The sequence below is a fragment of the Eptesicus fuscus genome, chromosome 20 (assembly GCF_027574615.1).
Source record: "Eptesicus fuscus isolate TK198812 chromosome 20, DD_ASM_mEF_20220401, whole genome shotgun sequence".
NCBI classification, from domain to species: domain Eukaryota; kingdom Metazoa; phylum Chordata; class Mammalia; order Chiroptera; family Vespertilionidae; genus Eptesicus; species Eptesicus fuscus.
In genome coordinates this window covers 48,889,029-48,906,984 of record NC_072492.1, presented here as the reverse complement: position 1 = coordinate 48,906,984, position 17,956 = coordinate 48,889,029, and the positions used below count along the sequence as shown (strand labels likewise).

The 17,956-nt window shown below is 51.7% G+C and overlaps 1 protein-coding gene across 1 annotated transcript in view; it reads left to right on the top strand.

Annotated features, from left to right (window-relative positions):
* The window catches only part of RNF157 (ring finger protein 157), a 64,582-nt gene that overhangs the window by 3,873 nt on the left and 42,753 nt on the right, over positions 1–17,956 (top strand). Inside the window, exon 2 of the mRNA XM_008155027.3 lies at positions 12,318–12,436. Within this exon, the coding sequence (XP_008153249.2) occupies positions 12,318–12,436 (119 nt within the window). The remainder of the gene's footprint in view (positions 1–12,317; positions 12,437–17,956) is intronic.

Sequence of the window (17,956 nt, the reverse complement as noted above, 5' to 3'; positions counted from 1 at the left end):
AGCTAACATCATCCTTCTCCCGGTGTTTGTATATTAAGTGTGCATTTGCTGGTCTCATGGGTTGGGCCTGTGGCAAGAGCAGTTTTGAAAACACGGGTGATAAGTCCTTACCTGTCAAGTAGTTACAAAAGTTTCTCTTAGCATTTAGGAGCACCAGTTGGTTCTTAAGAATATGGAACTTACCGCCTAATAAAGAATTATTTGGCCGAAACCGGTTTAGCTCAGTGGATAGAGCATCGGCCTGCGGACTCAAGGGTCCCAGGTTTGATTCTGGTCAAGGGCATGTACCTTGGTTGTGGGCACATACCCAGTGGGGAGTGTGCAGGAGGCAGCTGATTGATGTTTCTAACTCTCTATCCCTCTCCCTTCCTCTCTGTAAAAAAATCAATAAAATATATTAAAAAAAAAAAAAAGAATTATTTGGCCCAGCCAGTGTGGCTCCGTGGTTGAGCATCGACCCAGGAACCAAGAAGTCGCTGGTTCCATTCCTGGTCAGAGCACATGCCCAGGCTGGGTCCCCAGGGGGGCATGTAGGAGGCAGCTGATCAATGATGTTCCTCTCTCATCGATGCTTATGTCTCTCTATCCCTCTCCCTTCCTCTCTCTCTAAAGATCAATAAAAATGTACTTTAAAAAAAAAAAAAGGAATTTGATTCTGCCACAGTTTGATTGGTACTTTAGCTAAAAATAAGTAGGTTCCTGAAAGTTGTAGTAAATACATTTAGTACCAGGAAAAAAGCACACCCAGATACTGCTCTGTTTAACGATGACATCATCGAGACCGAGACCTCAGATGCTACTAGTACTTTCCTAAACACTTAAAGGTGGTAATGCTGTTACTTGGGAAAATTCCAGTGTATTTTTCTTTTTTTTTTCTACCTCATTGAGAGCAGACCAATTGCTTTCACTTCTTGATTTTGCCTTAAGACGTAGGCCCTTGATGTCCTTGTGTGAGGGCGGCTGTGTTCTTTGTTCTTTAGCATCTCCCTCCTCTCCCTCCCTAGTGCAGTCATGACATTCCTGAGCGCCTGCCGGATGCCATGCATGCGCTCTGTGCCCGTGTATGGATTCTGACCCTGCGCCCAGGGACGTGAGGCCCCTGGCGAGCGGCAGGACAGAAGCCCCCGAACCGGCTTTGTCACTCGGGATGCGGGCGCAGCGGAGGGAGCCCGGGCAGCACAGCGCTTTGGTGGCCGTGCGTCAGGGTCTCCAGAGAAACAGGATACATGTGTAAGGTCGCGGCTCTGTGACTGGGGGGGCTGCAGGTCTACTCCTTGCAGGGCAGGCTGGGAAGGCGGGCGGATTTCTGTGTTAAGCCCTGAGGCAGAATTCCTCCCCCAGGCAACCTCGGTGGTTGCTCTAAAGGCCTTCAACGGATTGGATGGAGCCCACCCACGTTATCAAGGGTTTATCTCTTTTTCTCAAAGGCAGTTGATTATAGAGCCCAGGCCAGTGTGACTCGGGTGAGCGTGGTCCCAGGCACCAAAAGGTTGCCAGTTCGATCCCCAGTCAGGGCACATGCCCAGGCCGCAGGTTGGGGTGTGTATGGGAGTCAACCGAGCGATGTTGCTTTCTCACATCGATGTTTCTCTCTCTTCCTCTCTCCCTCTCTCCCTCTCTCTCTCTCTCAAATCAATAAAAACATATTTAAAGAAAATAAAGTCAGTTGGTTCTAGATACCGGCCACATCTGCAGTTACCCGCACAGCAACATCTGGACTCGTTTTCCCGAGGCCAGCACCGTAGCCTAGCCACGGTGACACCTAACATTTAACGTGGTGGCTCCCCCTGTAATGACTCTTTTTTTTTTTTTTAATGAATCTTTATTGTTCAGATTACAATTGTTTCTCCTTTTTCCCCACATATCTCCCCACCACCCAGTTCCCACCCCCCTCTGCCCTTATCTCCCCCCCACCCCCCCACTGTCCGTATCCATAGGTGTATGATTTTTGTCCAATCTCTTCCCATACTCCCCACACAGACACCCCTTTCCCCCTGAGAATTATCAATCCACTCCCATTCTAGGCCTCTGATTCTATTAAGTTCACCAGTTTATTCTGTTCCTCAGATTTTTAATTCACTTGACTTTTAGATTCACTTGTTGATAGATATGTATTTGTTGTTCATAATTTTTATCTTTCTTCTTCTTTTTCCTCTTTTTAAAGAATACCTTTCAGCATTTCATATAATGCTGGTTTGGTGGTGATGAACTCCTTTAGCTTTTTCTTATCTGTGAAGGTCTTTATCTGCCCTTCAATTCTGAATGATAACTTTGCTGGGTAGAGTAGTCTTGGTTGTAGGTTCCTGCTATTCATCACTTTGAATATTTCTTGCCACTCCCGTCTGGCCTGCATGGTTTCTGTTGAGAAATTAGCTGATAATCGTATGGGAGCTCCCTTGTAGGTAACTAACTGTTTTTCTCTTGCTGCTTGTAAGATTCTCTCTTTGTCTTTTGCTCTTGGCATTTTAATTATGATGTGTCTTGGTGTGGTCCTCTTTGGATTCCTTTTGTTTGGGGTTCTGTGCGCTTCCTGGACTTGTAAGTCTATTTCTTTCATCAGGTGGGGGAAGTTTTCGTTCATTATTTCTTCAAATAGGTTTTCAGCATCTTGCTCTCTCTCTTCTTCTGGCACCCCCATAATTCTGATGTTGGTTCGCTTGAAGTTGTCCCAGAGGCTTCTTACACTATCTTCAACTTTCTGAATTCTCTTCTCTTCATGCTTCTCTGGAGGAGTGTCCTTGGCCTCTTTGTATTCCAAATCTTTGAGTTGATTCTTGCAATCCTCTAGTCTGCTTTTGGGTCCTCTGTATAATATTTTTTATCTCAGTCAGTGTATGTTTAATTTCTATTGGTTCAACGGGTCAGCCTCCCAGTTACTTGAGGTGGACACTCTTGGTGAATTTATCGCCTTTTCCATGAAATTCTTGAAAAACCTTATAACCGTGGTTTTGAACTCTATGTCCAGTCGCTTGAAAGAGTGCTTGTTCTATGAAAAAAAAATTTTTTTTAAACCAACATTTACAGTCGTTAAAAATCATTATTTAAGAAGAATGCTCCTCCTCTCAGCATAACCATTATTTCTTGTCTCATTTTCGGTTCCTATAAGTGTATTCCTAGTATCACATGAGCTCACTCATCTAGGGGAAAAGATGAACAACATAGACTGAAGAACTAGAACAGCATCGATCAGACTGTCGGGCCTCAGAGGGAAGGTAGGGGAGGGTGGGGACAAGGGAGATAGATCAACCAAAGGACTTGGGTGCTTGCATATGAGCCTAACCAGTGATCACGGACAACAGGGGGGTGGGGGCATGCGTGTGGGGGGATTGGGAAGGGAATGGGGGGGTTGATGACAAATATGTGATACCTTAATCAATAAAGTAATTTAAAAAAATAAAATTAAAAAAAAAAAAGAAGTATGCTCCTGCCCTGGCCGGTTGCTCAGTGGTTAGAGTGTTAGCCTGCAGACCGAAGGGTTGCAGGTTCTATTCTCAGTCAAGGGCATGTACCTCAGTTGCAGGCTCAATCCTTGGCTCCGGTCAGGGCATATTTGGGAGGCAACCAATTGATGTGTCTCTCTCACATGGATGTTTCTCTCTCTCACTCCCCCTCCTCCCTCTCTTCCATTCTCAAAAAAAACCCACAAAAACCAATGGGAAAAATATCCTCGGGTGAGGATTAAAAAAAGAACATTATGCTCCTTCCAAAATTTCAGAGCTTATCATCTAGTGTCAGAGGCAGAACACGTGCCTACAGAGATAAACAAGAATGCAGAATCTGCCCTGAAGAAAAGGGATTATCCCAGGAATGCAAGGTTGGTTTAATAGCTGAAAAGTCAATCCGTGTTAATGTACTATGTTAGTGGAATAAAGCAAAAAACCCCACATGACCATCTTAATAGATGCAGACAAGACATTTGACAAAATCCAACACCCATCAATGATAAAAATGAAAATATATCCACACCCAAAAGCGAACACGAATGTTCATTCATAGCAGCATTATTCACAATAGCTAAAAGGTGGAAATAACGCAACAGTCCATCAACTGGTGAAACAACTGATAAATAAAATGTAGTAAATCCACACATGGAATATTATTTGGTAATAAAAAGGGATGAAGTGTTGATATTTGCTACAACATGGATGAACCTTGAAAACACGAATGCTAAGTCAAAGAAGCCAGATGTGTATATTGCATGATCTCTTTTATATGAAATGTCCAGAAGAGGCAAATCCAGAGAAACAGAAAGTAGATTACTGACTGCCCGTGGCTCGGGGAGGGGGAAATGAGGAGTGACTGCTCATGGGATCTTTTTAGGGTAATGAAAATGTTCCAAAATTAGATCGTGGTGAATGGTTACATAACTGTGAATATTCTAAAAAAACCAGGGGATTGTACCCTTTAAGTACCTGATTGTATAGTATGCGAATTATATCACAATAAAGTGTTTTTTAAATGGATGATAGGCCTAAATACAAGAGCTAAAAACTATAAAACCCTACAAGAAGATATGAGAGAAAATATTTATTATTATTTTTTTAATCCTCACCCGAGGATATTTTCCATTGATTTTTACAAAATATTTTTTTTATTGATTTCAGAGAGGAGAGGAGAGGGAGAAAGCGATGGAAACACCAATGATGAGAGAGAATCATTGATTGGTTGCCTCCTGCACGCTGCCCACTGGGGATCGAGCCCGCATGTGCCCCGACTGGGAATCGAACTGTGACCTCCTGGTTCACAGACGGATGCTCAGCCCCTGAGCCATGCTGGCCGGGCTCCATTGGTTTTTAGAGAGAAAGGAAGAGAGAGGGAAAGACAGAGAGAAATATCGATGTGAGAGATAAAAAGTATAACAACCCGTAAAAGAAAAAAACTGGTAAGTTGGATTTCTTCAAAACTGAAAATGTTTCTGCTTCAGGAGATGTTAAGAAGATGAAAAGATAAGCCGGCCTCTGAAAGAAAATATTTACAAATCACATAGATAGACTTTTGTATCCAGAGTAGCAAGAGCGTTTACAACTCAATATTAAGAAGACAATGCAGTTTAAAAATGGACAAAAGAGTTGAATAGACCTGTCATCAAAGAAGATATAAGAATGGCTGTAAACACCGAGAGATCAGTAGTTATTCGGGGGTACGATGAAAGCCACAGCCGCTAGGGCAGCTAAAGTAAAACAGACAGACCATATCAAGTGTTGGTGAGAGTGCAGAGAAATTGTGGTTCCTGTGTAAAACGCTGCTGGCAATGTAAAATGGTACATTTTACGTGCGGAAAAAGAGTTTGGCAGTGTCTTAAAAAGTTAAACATACATTTATCTTCTGGTCCAGCCACCCCACTCCTATGAATCTATCAAAAGAAATGAAGACGCACGTTCACACGAAGACGTGTGCAGATGTTCATGGCAGCGTGGCTCCTGGCGGTCAGACCAGGTGTGTTTGTGCAGTGAAAGGCTGGTCGGCACTTCAAAGGGTGGATACCGATGCACGCGACACGACCTGGCTTAGCCCCAAGGCCAGCAGCTGCGTGGAAGCAGCCAAGTGCAGGCTGTGGGCGGTCGGAGGCCATCGTAGCAAAGACAAGGTTGCGGAGGTAGGAAGCAGAGCGGCGTTTGCCCGAGGCCCGGACGGCAGCAGGAGTCCGCTGTGACGAGGGAACATTTCGGGGTGAAGCGAAATGTTTACAGCTGGATGGTGGAGATCGCGACCAGTGTCAGCGAATTGTACCGTAGGTAGATTTTATGCTGCGTGTGTTACACCCAGTGAAGCTGTTTAAAGAAACGGTGCGGAGGGCGCTGGCCGCGGTGGCGCCGTTGGCTGGGCGTCATCCCGTGCACCACAAGGTTGCCGGTTGATAGCCCGCTCTCACATCGATGTCTCCCTCTCCCTCTGTAATAACTTAATAAGGTCAATTCCAAAAACGGAGCCTGCCTCTAAGAGGAGTTCTGGTGCCAGCTCTTAAGATCAAATGCTCTCTAATGCCATCTCCTTCCAGAAGAAAAGGGTATTCATTGAGTTTCAGGCGAAGATGGGATGGCCAGATGAAAAGGTAGGGCCGGTGGTTAAAGATCTGGACTGACGCCCTAGCTGGTGTGGCTCAGTGGATAGAGCGTCGGCCTGTGGACTGAAGGGTCCCAGGTTCAATTCTAGTCAAGGGCACAGTAGGGGGCATGCAGGAGGCAACCAACCAATGATTCTCTCTCATCGTTGATGTTTTTATCTCTCTCTCCCTCTCCCTTCCTCTCTAAAATCAATAAACTATATTTTTAAAAAAAGAAAAAGATCTGGACTGAAACGCTAAAGAAAGGTGAGAGACAAGGGTTTGGAAGTCCAGTGGAAGGAAGGAGAAGGCCGCAGGTATTAACCGCCCACGGGGACTGGCCAGCTGTGTGGGCGGCTCTCCCCACAATAACCCTTTTTGGAAAGCGGTTTTGTTATCTCTGTTTTCCAAATAAAGACACCGAAGCTCAACAATGTTAAATCCTTTGTTCTAGGTCACGCGGCCGGTAGACCGAAATATCGGCATCAGACCCAGCCCTGGCCTAAGTCAAGGCCTTTGCTTTGATTCTATGAGGGAAGGACCGAGAGCGGGAGAGGGATGGACAGAAGGAGGGAGGGACAGAGGAGGGAGAATGAAAAACGGTGGAGGGAGGATTGAGCTCTTAGAGCCTTGAGCGAGTGTATGGCCTGGGTGAGGAGTGGAGCCGGCGAGAGGCAGGAAGAGTCAGAACTGAGCGGGGTTTCAGAAGCCAAGGAGCAGAGAGCCTCAGGAATGGGAGTGGACGTCTTCGGAGAGCTCCTGAGGCGAGTGAAGCGTGGGAAAAGGCTGCCGGCCTGCTTGGTGTTCCCGGGGACAGCCTCGGCGGAGTGGTGGAAACCATTGTAAATATTTGAGGAGTTACAGGACGTGGGATGGAAGCAGACGGAGGAGGACGGATGGATGGACGGACGGACAGACGGATGGATGGGCAAGAGGGTAGACATGAAGGCATGGGAGATGGAGTTTTTATTTTTGAGAATTTTTATGAGTTTATTTAAGCCAAACTAACAAAATATGCCAGGGAGCAGGATCTCAAATGCTCCCTGGAATTTTTAAAAAATATATTTTTATTGATTTCAGAGAGGAAGGGAGAGGGAGAGAGAGACAGAAACATCTGTGATCGGCTGCCTCCTGCATGCCCCACACTAGGGATCGAGCTCACAACCCGGCATGTGCCCTTGACCGGGAATCAAGCTGTGACCTCCTGGTTCATAGGTTGATGTTCAACCACTGATCACGTCAGCTGGATTGGAATTTTTTTTTTTGTATTTGTTTTTAAGTTGGGGAGAGAGCATCCTATGTAATAAAAGCCTAATATGCTAAGTGTCCGGTTGTTGGGTGACTGGTCAACTGTTCAACCAATCAAAGCGTAATATGCTAATGATATGCTAAGGCCGCTCAACCGCTCACTATGATGTGCACTGACCACCAGGGGGCAGACGCTCCAACCAGTAGGTTAGCTTGCTGCTGGGGTTCAGCCAATCAGGGACTGAGGGAGATGGGCCGGACATGCTCTGGAGCCCTCCCATGGTCCCTCCCCGGCCAGATCGTGCATTGGTGGGTCCCTCGGCCTGGCCTGCGCCCTCTCGCAATCTGGGACCCCTTGGAAGATGTCAGAGAGCCAGTTTCAGCCCAATCCTGCAGGCCACTCCCCTCGGGAGGGCCCAGACGCAGGGCTCACGGCTGGTGAACGCTGCTGCGGCAGCGCGAGGATCGGGACTGATTGGGCACGAGCCCGGGGCAGGCACAGTGGGGCTGGGATGAGCGGGAGCGGCAGGCAGGAGCTGCAGGCGGTGTTGGACTGTGGGTTTCGGCCCGCTCCCCGCAGGCCACTCAGAGGGGCCCCACCTGTGCACGAATTCGTGCACCGGGCCTCTAGTGCTTATATAATGAAATGAGGCAAGTGAAAAGCCAGTGGGGAGAGAGCAATGGAACCGTGGGAAAAGGATGGTTGAAGTCTCAAGGAGGTCAAGGCAGTCAGAATGAGAGCTCAGGGGAAGGTAACCTTGGCATGGGGAGGGATGCCTCCTTGAGACCGGAGTGTGGGTGGAAATGCAGTGCTTGCGAGGGCTGATGGAGGAGGGTTCTGAGGGAGCGCCACGGAGAAGGGGGAAGACGGCGGAGGGACCAGGGTCAGGGATGGGGGTGGGGGAAGGGTTTGGGCCCCGGATGTGTGCCTTGGTCTGAAAACTGTTAAGGTAGCAGTTGTTCAATGATATTGTACTGGTTCAGAATAGAATAGAGCCCAGATCTAGGTATATATTGCATGATAAAAAGGGCATTTCAAATAATATTCAAGGATGTGAGGGCGATCTGGCTGCGACATCTGTCACCCCATTGATCGCCAGGGTTGATTCGGCTGATCTGGCTGGCTAGCCGGGTGTCCCCCTCCTCCCTCACCGATCCATGTGCGTCCCTCCCGAAGCTGCGCGCTCAGTCGAAGAGGACGACCTTCCCCCCAGAGGAGAGGACCGGTCTTCGGTCAAGGGTATACGAGTAGCTGCGCTCCCCTGCTAGAACCTCCAAACAAGCTCAAATAATATTCAATAAATGGTGTTAATAAAGTTTCCTAGCTGGGAAAAAAAGATTAGACCCTTATCCCACAGAGCCCACAAGGACATATTCCACATGTAAAAACAATCAAATAGCAAAAAACAAAAAACAAAATTTTTTTTTTTTTTTAATTTTGACATTCAGTGGAGATAGTGTGTGATGGTTAAGAGCACACACAGGCTCTGGAATGAAATCTGCTGGCTTCGGGGCCTGACGCTGCCTCTTACCAGCCGTGTGACCTTGGACAAATGGCTTAGACTCTCTGTGCATTTATTTCCTTTTCTGTAAAATAAAAAAAATCAACAACCCCCACCTTAGAGGGTTGCTGTGAGGAGCGACCAGCGTGGTACTTGTCCGCACAGCGCCGGCCGGCTGCGCCCTCAATCCGAGGCACCGGCATGTGCTCCGTCAGAACAGTGCGGCCGGGCCACGAGCACAGGCCAGAGAATGCGCCTGCGGGACATCAGGCGAAGAAAAGCAGCTTGCAGAGCAGTACGTGTCATACCCCAGTTGAGTTAAAACAAAACACAGCCAAGCAGAGGGCCTCAGTGCGCAGGAGTATGTGAGCACAGGACAACTGAGGCCCAAACCGATTGTGGACCTCGGAGTCACCTCTCATGGAGGAGTTGAATTATCACTCAAAAAAAAATTGAATTTATTGGGGTGACATCTATGCTAATAAAAGGGTAATATGCTAATTAGACCGGGAGACCTTCCGGACAAAGCCATGGTGGCAGGGCCGAGGCAGAGGTGGTTAGGGGCAATCAGGCCAGGAGGGGAGGGCAGTTGGGGGTGATCAGGCTGGCGGGGGGGCAGTTGGGAGCAAGCAGGCTGGCAGGGGGGGACCAGTTGGGGGTGAGCAGGCCAGCGGGGCGGGGGGAGTTGGGAGAGAGAAGGCTGGCTGGGGGGGGTGCAGTTGGGGGCAAGCAGGCTGGCAGCAGGTGAGCAGTTAGGAGCCAGCAGTCCCAATTTGTGAGAGGGATGTCCAACTGCTGGATTAGGGGATCAGGCCTAAACTGGCAGTCGGACATCCCCCAAGGGGTCCCAGATTGGAGAGAGGATGCAGGCTGGGCTGAGGGACACCCCTTACCCCCCGCCCCGTGCACGAATTTCATGCACCGGGCCACTAGTTAGTTAATAAAATTATATAGGTTTGCGGGGTACAGTTCTATAACACATCACCTGTATATTGCATTGTGTGGTCACCACCCCAAGTCAAGTCTCCTTCCATCACCATGTGTCCCCCATTTACCCTCTTCTCCCTCCCCCCACCCCTCTTTCCCTCAACAGTAATCACCATACTGTTGTCTGTGTCTATGAATTTTTGTTTTTTTGGATTTTGTTGCTTAATCCCTTTCCCTTTTTCACCCAGCCCCAAACCTTCCTCCCTCTGACAGCCGTCAGGCTGTTCTCTGTGTGTGTGAGTCTGTTTCTATTTTGTTTGTTAGTATATTTTGTTCATTAGATTCCACCTATAAGTGAGATCATATGATGTTTAACTTCTCTGGCTGGCTCATTTCATGACAGATTTTGAAGACTCCATACAAAAATAAAAGATTTTTTTAAAGAATGTAAATAGCTTCTTAATGATTTTTAATATTTTTTGCATGTTCAACAGTATTTTGATAAACAAGACACATTAGTTTTGCTTGTTTATTTTTACTTTTGAAAACTGTGGCTATTAGATCATTTAAAATCACATTCGTGTCTTGCATTTGTGTTTTTACTGGATAGCACGGGTCTGAGGAAATGTACTGGGGTCATTTTCTTCCCTTGTAAGGAATTTGACTTTTTACCTGGATGCCTTTTTTGCTTTAATACTTTTAAAAACATTTATTTCTTTTTTATTTTCGTATTGGTTTTGAGAGAGAGAGAGAGACTGATCCGTTGCCTCCCGTAAGGTGCCCCGACCAGGGATGGAACCCGTGACCTGAGTGTGTGCCCTGACCGGGGATCGAACCTGCCACCCTTCGCTGTATTGGAGGACGCCCAACCAACGGAGACGCCCGCCGGGCACTGGGGCGAGCTTCTAGAGGGGTCCGTTCCAAAGAAAGGAGAAAGCCGCGTTTGGCTGAAGTCTCTTTTCCTGTTGGCTGATGAGGTGTCCTTTGAAGACCAGGGGAGGCCGGCTGGTGAAGGAACTCGCGTGGACGCTCCTTCCGAAAGGGAACGTTCTCTTCTCATCTGTGGATTACCGACCCTCGTTGTGGTCTCTGTCTATCTGGGCTCTTGACTTGAGAAGCAAAGCAAAACTGCAGTTAGCTGCACGCTCTGTTCGTGAGCGTTTCCTTCTAACGTTATACCAAGAGCGGGGACATTTCCACTGGAACCCTGGCACCTCTCTCAGCCCGTGCCCCGCCCCCCGGCCATCGGTGCTCGTCTCGGGCTAGATCCTGTAAGCTGATTATCGGTGCCTGTCACTGTCCCCATCCCTCACGGACCGCTCACAGGTCCTGGCAACTCAGCGTGTCCCACGCCGAACGGGACCTGCTCCGCGCCAGGCAGCCAACCTGCTTCTCCCCGTTCCTCACTCATGACGTGAGCAAGCCGCCCGCCCGTGTGAGCTCTTCACGTTCCTTAGTTCACCTCACGTGTGATAAATACGTAATTCCTCAATAAATACGTAATGTAGAGAAAAGGGCTTTTACTAAGGGCCAACTTTAAATGGCTTGATGGTCTGAGATGGCTGCTTCCACTTAAGTAAGGCCCCCCCCCCCCCCATAAATTATGCACTTGGAAAACAGGGCCCGTAAGTGCTGGCCATCAATAATTGATAATCAAGCTGTCCTAAGCGATGGCTTGCCCGGTGGCATCCCGGCAGATGGCTGCTCTCTGTGGCTTTAAGCTTGGATGGGGAATTCTGTAGAGTGTGCTTTGATTCGGGCTGCGATGGCTCTCGAAGAATCTTCCCTTGCTTACTGTTTAACTAAAGAATCGCCTGGCCTGGCCGGCGTGGCTCAGTGGTGAGCGTCAGCCTATGAACCAGGAGGTCACTGCTTCGATCCCCAGTCAGGGCACATGCCTGGGTTGCTGGCTCGATCCCCAGTGAGGGGTGTGCAGGAGGCAGCCGATCGATGATTCTCATCATTGGTGTTTCTACCTCTCTCTCCCTCTCCCTTCTTCTCTGACATCAATAAAAACATACATTTTTAAAAAAGATTCCTAGATGGCCCTGGCTGGTTTGGCTCAGTGGATAGAGCATCGGCCTGTGGACTAAAGGGTCCCAGGTTCGATTCCAGCCAAGGGCACATGCCCGGGTTGTGGGCTTGATCCCCAGTAGGGAGCATGCAGGAGGCAGCCGATCGATGATTCTCTCTCATCATTGATGTTTCTATCTCTCCTTCTTCCTTCCTCTCTGAAGTCAATAAAAAATATTTTTTTAAAAAAGATTCCTAAATGCATGGAGGACATAGAATAACCACCTCGAGTTTAAGGGGAAAAAAATCAGGAACAAAATGCACATACGTGTTCACTGATGTGCGTGGCGGGGCCTTCTGGTGTTGGGCTGCGGGCAGTAGAGACGGATCACGGGGAGATTCGGTGAAGGATGCTGTTTGGTAGCGTGGCTTCTCCCTGCTGCGGGTTTGCTTACCCACTTGGTGCCGTTGTCCCGGGCGTGGCACTGGCTCGGATGGGGTGTTGGGGGCCCCGTCTTCCCGAATCGGCGCTTTCCCTGGCCCAGTCTGCCCGGTGTCATTGGATCTCGTGTCTCCCTCTCTAGGAAGCTACTTTGCCAGCCACTTCATCATGGGAGGAGAGAAGTTCGACTCGGCCCACCCCGAAGGCTACCTGTTTGGCGAGAACAGCGACCTGAACTTCCTGGGGAACAGGCCCGTGGCGGTATGGCTTCCCCGTGTGCTGCGCGTGGGGGTGAGGCCGCGTCCTGCCGGCGCCGGTCCCGTGTCTGTGGCTTGGTCTGAGTTGAGGGGGTCCAGGGAGGCGGGTGGGGTCCTGGGAGGCAGAGGGCGCCTCCTGTGGCGGAGCTGGGTCTCTGGCACTAGGAGCTGAGCCGTGCCAAGGCCGCCAGCGTCTGCCCGAGGGTGAGGCCGGCTCCCAGAAGCCAGCTCTCCGCGGGGTTCAGACTCGGCCTGGGTTGCCGCTCGGCCGACAGCCCTAGCCCAGCGCCAGCTCGCTCTCCTGGCTTTCCTTCCCTCTTCAGCGCGCTTGTCACCATAGAAACGTGTACTGCCCGTCTCGCCCTGTGTACCACCTGCCTTCCCTTTAGGCGGTGAGTCTCGTGGGGCCAGGACGGCTCTCGTGGTCGCATCGCAGCGCTAGAAGGAAGCCTGCGTAACGATGGCCCCTAATCCACCTTTCTGGAATGAATGAAGCCCCTGACACACCTTTCTGGAATGAATGAAGCCCCTGATACACCTTTCTGGAATGAATGAAGCCCCTGATCCACCTTTCTGGAATGAATGAAGCCCCTGATCCACCTTTCTGGAGTGAATGAAGCCCCTGATCCACCTTTCTGGAATGAATGAAGCCCCTGATCCACCTTTCTGGAGTGAATGAAGCCCCTGTTACACCTTTCTGGAATGAATGAAGCCCCTGTTACACCTTTCTGGAATGAATGAAGCCCCTGATCCACCTTTCTGGAATGAATGAAGCCCCTGATCCACCTTTCTGGAATGAATGAAGCCCCTGATCCACCTTTCTGGAATGAATGAAGCCCCTGATCCACCTTTCTGGAGTGAATGAAGCCCCTGACCCACCTTTCTGGAATGAATGAAGCCCCTGATCCACCTTTCTGGAATGAATGACGGAGACGGTGCCCTCGATGTCCCAGTTGACGTGAGGCTCCGTCTGTCTCGGTTCCTTCAGCTCCTCCCGCCATTGTCTGGAGGGTTCCCTGCGCCACGGGAGGCTGTGGCATAGCAGCTGCCGTGGGCTGTGGACGGGCTGCGGAAGGTGCTGGAACTTCGGACATTATTTCTATCCTCCTAAAGGCCCACCCGTCAGAGGAGCTAGCATCAACCGCTTTTGTGAGCGAGAGGACCGAGGTCCCAGAGATGAAGAACGATAATCGCGGCATTGAGGAAGGGCTGTTCTGAGGGTTTCCCATAAAGTTCTCCCGCAGTCACATGACCAGGCCGCCCGCCACCGAGCAGCAGCCTTCCTCCCCACGGCTCCCGGGGCGCCCACGCCCTGCCTTCCTCTAGGACCCCCAGAGTCGCGGGGCAGGCAGATGAGCAGAGGTTTCAACGGCGGTGAAGGCGCGAAGGGAAGGCTCTGGGAGAGCAGCAGGCGCGGGTGTGGCTGAGAGGAGGTGGCGGGCGGGCGGCGGGCGGCGGGCGGCGAGCCTTCGAGAACGGCTGGGTTGTCCGTGAGGCTGGGAAGGGGCTTGCAGGAGCGGGCGTGTGGATCAGGCCTGAACGCACTCGCGTTTTTGTCGAACGAGCACATTTACCCAGCAACCGCTGTGTGCCAGGCGCTGTAGTAGGCGCGGGGTGCCAGGCTGGCATGGGCACGGCTTGTCCCTCCCTGGGACAAGCAAGAAAACCAGCCCTGACCGGTTTGGCTCAGTGGATAGAGCGTCGGCCTGCGGACTGAAGGGTCCCGGGTTCGATTCCGGTCAAGGGCATGTACCTTGGTTGCGGGCACATCCCCAGTAGGGGGTGTGCAGGAGGCAACTGATCGATGCTTCTCTCTCATCGATGTTTCTAACTCTCTATCCCTCTCCCTTCCTCTCTGTAAAAAATCAATAAAATATATATTTAAAAAAAAAAACAAACAAAAAATTAAAAAACAGGAAAAACCAGGCTGGCGGAGTGGGCCTCTCCTGATGGAGAAATGCAATTGGCGAAGTCGGGGGCGGGGGGGGGGGCTCTGCGGTTTCTGACCCCCTCCTGTCGGCCCGGGGTGGACTGATGATCCCGAGGCAGGCACGTCCCTGGAGAAGGTTTCTTTTTCACGAAGATGAATCTGGGGGTGGTGCTCCATCTGGAGCTGTAACCAAAACACGTTTTTGTTGGTGGTGCCTTTATTTCCTTCCTTTTCATCGGGGGCGGGGGGGGCCCTTCTTCCGACCCTCTGGCCAGCAGTGGCTCAGCGGTATTTTCAAAATACCAAGTCCTGCTTGGCCAGTGTGGCTCGGTGGTGGAGCATCAGACCAGCAACCAAGAGGCCACCGGTTCGATTCCCGGTCAGGGCCCAGGCCCGGGTTTCGGGCTCGATCCCCTGTCGGGGGCGTGCAGGAGGCAGCCGATTGCTGATGCCTCTCTCACTGATGTTTCTCTCTCTCTCCCTCTCCCTTCCTCTCTCTCTAAAAAAATCAATAAGAACATTAAAAAAAAAAAAAATGCTTCCGGCTTCAGGTTGAGTTCTGCCGGCGAAGACGAGTCAGACGTCCGCCCTGCGTTTGCGGCCGCTGCTCAGCAGGTGGAGGAGCGAGCGCTGTCCGTTCTGGCCGCGCCGGGGACGAGGTGTCCTGTGGGCTTGCCCTGCGCACCCGCCTCCCCTCCTTTGCGTCTCTCTGGGGTCCGAACAGGTGTTCGCTGGTTGGCTGGTGTTTTGCATGTGTGACCTCTTGGGGCATCCAGAGGACTCGAAAGCAAGGCGGTGCTCCGCTGGCTTCGGGTTGAGGCTTGCGCTGGCTGACAAAGTTCCCAGAGTTCCCGGCTGCGCGTCCGCCTCGCCGTGAGCCTGTGGGTGACTGGCCAGGGGCCTTGACCTTCAGTTTGAGTCTTTTTCCCCCGGAGCAGATCACTGAAGGTGCTTCCCGGAGTGCGGAGCAAACGTGTTTCTCAAAAGACATCCAAGTTTTATGTGAAGGAAGCAAGTCAGAAACGGGCTGCCAGACAGTCAGGAGGATGTAAAGTGCAGCTCAGGGAACGGAGTCGATAATATTATAATAACCTCCCGGCAGCGGGGCTCAGGGGCTGAGCATCAGCCTATATGAGCCAGGAGGTCACGGTTCGATTCCCCGTCAGGGCACAGGCCCGGGTTACGGGCTCCATCCCCAGTGGGGGGCGTGCAGGAGGCAGCCGATCCATGATTCGCTCTCATCATTGATGTTTCTGTCTCTCCCTTCCTCTCTGAAATCAATTTTAAAAAATGTAATAACGATGCCAGGTGTGGGGACTGGAAATATCGGGGTGGGGGGGTTGGCGGGGGGAACGCTTTGTAAAGTATATGATCGTCTGTGCTGGACCCCTGAAGCCAATACAAAATGATACTGAATGTCAACTGTGATCGAAAAAATTACAAAAGAGAAAGAAAACAAATCCGAGAGCTCCGTACAGGTGGCTAGAAACAGAGTGTAAGAGTGAACGCAGCCCTAGCTGGTGTGGCTCAGTGGATAGAGCGTTGGCCTGCCGACTAAAGGGTCCCGGGTTCGATTCCGGTCAAGGGTACATGCTCTGGTTGTGGGTTTAACCCCCAGTAGAGGGTGTGCAGGAGGCAGCCAATTGATGATTCTCTCTCATCATTGATGTTTCTATCTCTCTCTCCCTCTCGCTTCCTCTCTGAAATCAATAAAAAAAAATTTAAAAAAAAAAGAGTGAATGCAGCACCCCCCCTTCCCTTGTGCCATGATCCTGGTCACCGCTAACCTTCGTGACACACTCACTGTGTGCCGGGCCGGCGTGCTAAGCTCTTCGGACCTGCCGTCCCCACGCCCCAGTGAGGAAGGTTCCGCCTGACCCACGAGGACTGCGAGGCACCAGGAATCTAGACGGAGGTGCCAAAGCCTTCGAGCGCCTGCCTCGGCCTGGAGCCCGCCGTCCAGCCCAGAGCCATTTCTGCCGTCAGATGGGGTGGACCGGGCCCTCCGCCCGCATCCTGTGTGTGAGCCGAGCAGGCCACGGAGTGCCCGGGGAGATGTGGCGCCACGAGCAGGCCACGGAGTGCCCGGGGAGATGTGGGCGACGTCTACAAGTAGACCGAGCGGCAGCGAGCGAGTTCTCGGGGTGTGTCATTCCGTCCGCCGCCCTGAGCCCCGGGCTGCTGGCCCTGCATCTCAGCTGGTTTGGGGGATTGGGGGAGGGAGGGAGGCCCAGTGACTGGAGGGCTGGTAGCTGAGTTCCCAAGGCCTGACTTCCACTCTCTAGTGACAGATCTCCGTGGCGTCCAGGGGCGTCCGGGGGTGTCTGGGGGTGTCTGGGGGTGTCTGGGGGCGTCTGGGGGCGTGGGGGGGTTGCAGAGGAAGGAGCACAGCCTCTTAAAGCCGCCCGGCAGCTCGGGCGAGAGCAGCTCCCTCTCCGGGAGAAGGACGACGCTGCGATGAATTGTTAGGTCCCACAGAGAAGCCGCAGGCTTCCTGGCCTCTGGGACTTGGGGTCTTCCCGGGCCTTTCTGAACGATCGCGCTGAAAGCAGTATCGTTCGCCCTCGCTGGTTTGGCTCATGGATCGAGTGTCGGCCCCTGGACTAAATGGTCCCGGGTTCGATTCTGGTCCAGGGCCCATGCCTCGGCTGCAGGCTCGATCCTGTGCGGGAGGCAGCCAATCGATGTGTCTTTCCCACATTGATGTTTCTCTCTCTCTTTCTCTGTCTCTTCTACTCTCTTTCTAAAAACATAAAAACGTAATTATTAAAAAGATAAAAGGAGTGCCACTTGACGGACTATTGCTCCGCCCTCGTGTGTCCTGTGGAGCGGTACCAAGCTGAGCGGCCCCTCAGGAGAATGAATCCCTGAAAGTCAAGTTTACCATCAAGTCTCGGGGCGGGTGTAAAGCACTGGCGTGTCCGCATGCTCAGCAAGACGGCCGGAGGGAGGGAGGGAGGGAGGGAGGCTGGAATCGGGATTTCAACAGGGGGTTGCATCTCACCGCTCCGCTCTCTGCAGCCCTGGCACGCCTGTCGCTGGCTCTCGGGTTACCCAGCTGTGAAGTGAGGGCGGTTCTGACCTTGGAGGCCTGTCCTGCTGGAGGGACGCCTGGACGGCGCCAGGCGGGGGACCCTGGAGGGCAGGTCCTTTCTGCAGCGGCTGCAGGTTCTGGGGGGAGAGACTCGCTGGGCTTGAGCGCCTGGCCTCAGCGCTGAGCAGGGTCTGCAGGGCTCCGTGCTCCGTGGGGGGCAAAGGTCACTGGGCGCCTCCATCCCGGTCATTAAAATGAAACGGGGGCCGGCCCTCCCCTGCCTGGCTGGCGGGAGAGCGGGGCTGGTGCTTTGCTGCGTGAGCGTGTGTTTGCTCTTGTTTTGTAGGCACGTTGCTGCTAGGATCTAAGTTACTCAGAGGCTTGGTGAGCGTAGGAGGCTGGGGGTGGTCCACACCTCGGCGGGGAGGGTTACCTGCAGGAGAGCGGGTCTGTACTGGGAACTGGCAGCAGCCGGAGATCAGCCAGCTGTCTCCACCGAGGTGCAGACGTGCCCCCGCCACCTTGTTTACCGCAGAAAGCGAGCTGCCAGAGAGAGCGTG